The 3,014-nt window shown below is 35.6% G+C and overlaps 1 protein-coding gene across 1 annotated transcript; it reads right to left on the bottom strand.

Moving 5' to 3' along the window:
* Nucleotides 1–399: 399 nt before the first annotated feature.
* LOC127800386 (plasmodesmata-located protein 7-like) lies at nt 400–2,759 on the bottom strand. Its single transcript, XM_052334971.1, has 3 exons — nt 1,931–2,759; nt 1,288–1,401; nt 400–656 (listed from the first exon to the last, which is right to left on the bottom strand). The coding sequence occupies exons 1-3, from the start codon at nt 2,646–2,648 to the stop codon at nt 649–651; spliced, it is 840 nt and encodes a 279-aa protein (XP_052190931.1). The 5' UTR covers nt 2,649–2,759; the 3' UTR covers nt 400–648.
* Nucleotides 2,760–3,014: the final 255 nt, after the last annotated feature.

Here is a 3,014-nt window from a genome sequence, read left to right as displayed (position 1 = left end):
TTGAAGTATATTCTATTTTTAAAATTTAATTCTATAACTCAAATATGATTTTTTTGTAAGTTGTGGTGGTAGAGTTGTCAAGCTCGAATTTTGTCTTTACGATATGGAATGCCGTCATAAGGTAATTGAGTATATTGAGGATATATTGAGTTTGTGCCATTTGAGACGTTTTGCTTTATTTATTTTTTTATATTAAAATTGATTGTCTCTACTTGTAAATATAGATCACATAATGTGATTGTATAACGTAAATTATGTATTCATTTATTATTTTCTTACTCTATTTGGCATTACTTTTCATGACAAAAAACAAGTATAAGAATGATGTATACTTACTTGATTTACTTACAAATTTATTAAAATAAATATTTAAACAGAGTTAATTAGATCCCGTTTATCTCTTCAACCAACCGTTACGACTCGAACAAAAAAAAAAAGCCATTTTTTCACATTAGACGAACAACTTTGTCAAGTAGAGGGGAGATGGAAGGAATCTAGACCTTTATTCTTTTCTTTCTTCCCTTTTGATCTATCTTTCATTTGAGAAGAAAAGAAAGTCTAATAAAGGAAAAAGGCAAGTTGTAGAAAGCAAATTCAGAACAGCAAATGAATCACAAAAGCAGCCCATCCTGCACCGCCGGTATCTTTCTATTTACCTGCCAAAAAGGGAAAAGTAAAGCAAATAAATTTAATAAAAATTAAATTAATAAATAAGTTTGATAAATAATTCTCACACACCTATGATGTATGAAAATATTTCGGTGATACCATTTTGACATTTTAAAAATATTTTATCTATCGAAATGTCAAGAAACACCAGCATTTTTGGGCCATTTTTATAATTTTAAAAATATTTTAAAATAATTTTATAATATTAAAAAATATCATAAACGTATTTTCAATATAAAAATACGTTTCTGGGGCTAAAGGCAAAAAATTTCTCCTATATTATATAATATAAAAATTATATATATTACTTTTAATTATAAAAAATTCTATATTAAAAATTATGTTTACAAAAAGACCCAAATAATTCTTTATTTAGGCATTTTCTCTTATATCTGTTTTTTTTATTTTTTTGAAAAATAACGTTCTTTGTTTTTGTTTCATATCATATTAATTTTCTATTTTCGTGCAACTTAGATATACAAAAGTTTATAGATTTTCTATACAATTTTATTTAACTGTTATAAATTTGTTTAGAATCACTATGAATTTGTACGTGTCACGTTATTTTGTGAGAGTTATTTGTGAATAGTAACGAAATTCAAATAAAAATAAAATTACCATTTTGTCCAAAGGCCCTTCGCATGAAAGTGAGGAAGATGATGAGCAAAGCTACCCCTGCTAGTAGTCCCAGGATAATTGCAAACCTCTTCTGGCCCTCGTTAAGAGAAGAATCTACAATATTGGAAATTTGATATTATTTTAAATTTTAATAAATGCGCTCTTATAGTGATGAAAGATAAAAAAAATAATATAAAAAATTAGATATCCCGTAAAATTTTACTGTTACAAGTGATATTGTTATTATTAATATGTATGACTGAATTAAATAGAATAAGATTTATAGAAGAAAAATATTATTGGTACATCATGATGTATATCTTGAGTTACATAATGATATTTCAATGTTTAAAATGCCCTCACTCAAAGTGCTTAGACGATGAATATTTATATTATTTATGTGTATTATGTAGTCTAATATATACATAAATGATGTACAAATAACACGACTTCTTATAAAAATGCCAAATATTATAATATTAAAATTTTGTGAGTTTTGTGACTTTGACAAATAAAAATGAGTCAAATTTAATAAAGATATTGACAACACAAAGGTGACATTAGACTATGTCTATTCTAATATATGGAAAATTTGATATTATTTTAAATGTTAATGGGAGGGAATGGCTCGGGGATTGCTCACCGTTGGATTTGGGGTAATCGTGTGGTTTGCTGGTGGAGTACCTCGCGTAGCATTTGGCCAAGAACATGTCCCCGTAAACGGCGGACCCACAGTCGCTTTCCAGCCGTCGGATCGCCTCCGATAAGCAATCACCGCACTCGCTCACACTGAGATCCTCTACACACTGCGCCACACCCTGCAAATCCCCGGCCCCGCCAACCCGGTAGGGTCCACTGGCTCCGGCAATGCTCTCCAACACCGCGTCACGGCCGCCAATCTCGACGGCTTCATCGCCGATCGACGGCCCGCATTTCCTTAGCACCGGGGTCTTGTCCTCCACGCCTAGGAAGGTGGTGTTATCGTACTTGACGAAGCAGCCCTGTAACTGAACGGCCCCGCCGCAGGCCTGCGAGCAGACCCGGCCGAGGTGGCTGACTGCGGCGGCTACGCAGGAGGCGCAGTCGGGCATGGCGAGGTCGCCGCGGCACTGGTAGAGGCCGTAGACGACGTCGTGGGGGCTGGAGCCCATGACGGAGAACTTGTTGTATGCGGAGTAGGTGGCTGAGTTGACCAGCGACGTGAGGAGCGAGTTGAGGTTGGAGTCGTAGGGGGAGTTGGGGGAGTACTTGATCTGAGAGCAGCCGCCATAGACGAAGGAGTCTGTGGACGAGAGTGAAGGAGTACTGAAGAGCATGGCGCAGAGTGAGAGTAGATGAAGAAGGCTTATTCTCTTCGCCATCTCGAGATCGAGAGAGAGAGAGAGAGAACTGGTTAGTTTTTATTATTATATATATGTCTCAGTCGTCTCTGGGCTTCGCCAAAGTATTGCAGAGAATGGCTTGTTGGAGTATTTATGCTGGCCATGAACCCTGCTAGCCCATGCAATGCAAGTACTCAACTTAACACTATAGTTAAAACTGAGGATTTTAGTGTGATTAATTACCACTCGGTCCGTAATATATATAGTCTTGTTTTCTTTGGGTTCTTTGTGACGTCAAAGTTGTCCAAGTAAGTAATTCTTGAAGTACTCTTTGTTAGATTAAAGGAGGGCATGCAGGATCTAGATTCTAGTCCCATGGTAGATCCTCCGACTTTTAAGTTAGTT

The sequence above is a fragment of the Diospyros lotus genome, chromosome 4 (genome assembly GCF_014633365.1).
Source record: "Diospyros lotus cultivar Yz01 chromosome 4, ASM1463336v1, whole genome shotgun sequence".
Taxonomy (NCBI): domain Eukaryota; kingdom Viridiplantae; phylum Streptophyta; class Magnoliopsida; order Ericales; family Ebenaceae; genus Diospyros; species Diospyros lotus.
The sequence above is the reverse complement of the archived record's forward strand: the minus strand, read 5'-3'. Positions and strand labels throughout refer to the sequence as shown.

Coding starts and splice junctions, on each gene's coding strand:
- LOC127800386 (XM_052334971.1), bottom strand. CDS start 2,648: ATGGCGAAGAGAATAAGCCTTCTTCATCTACTCTCACTCTGCGCCATG. Junction 1,402..1,930: donor CGATTACCCCAAATCCAACG/GTGAGCAATCCC, acceptor CCAATATTGTAG/ATTCTTCTCTTAACGAGGGC.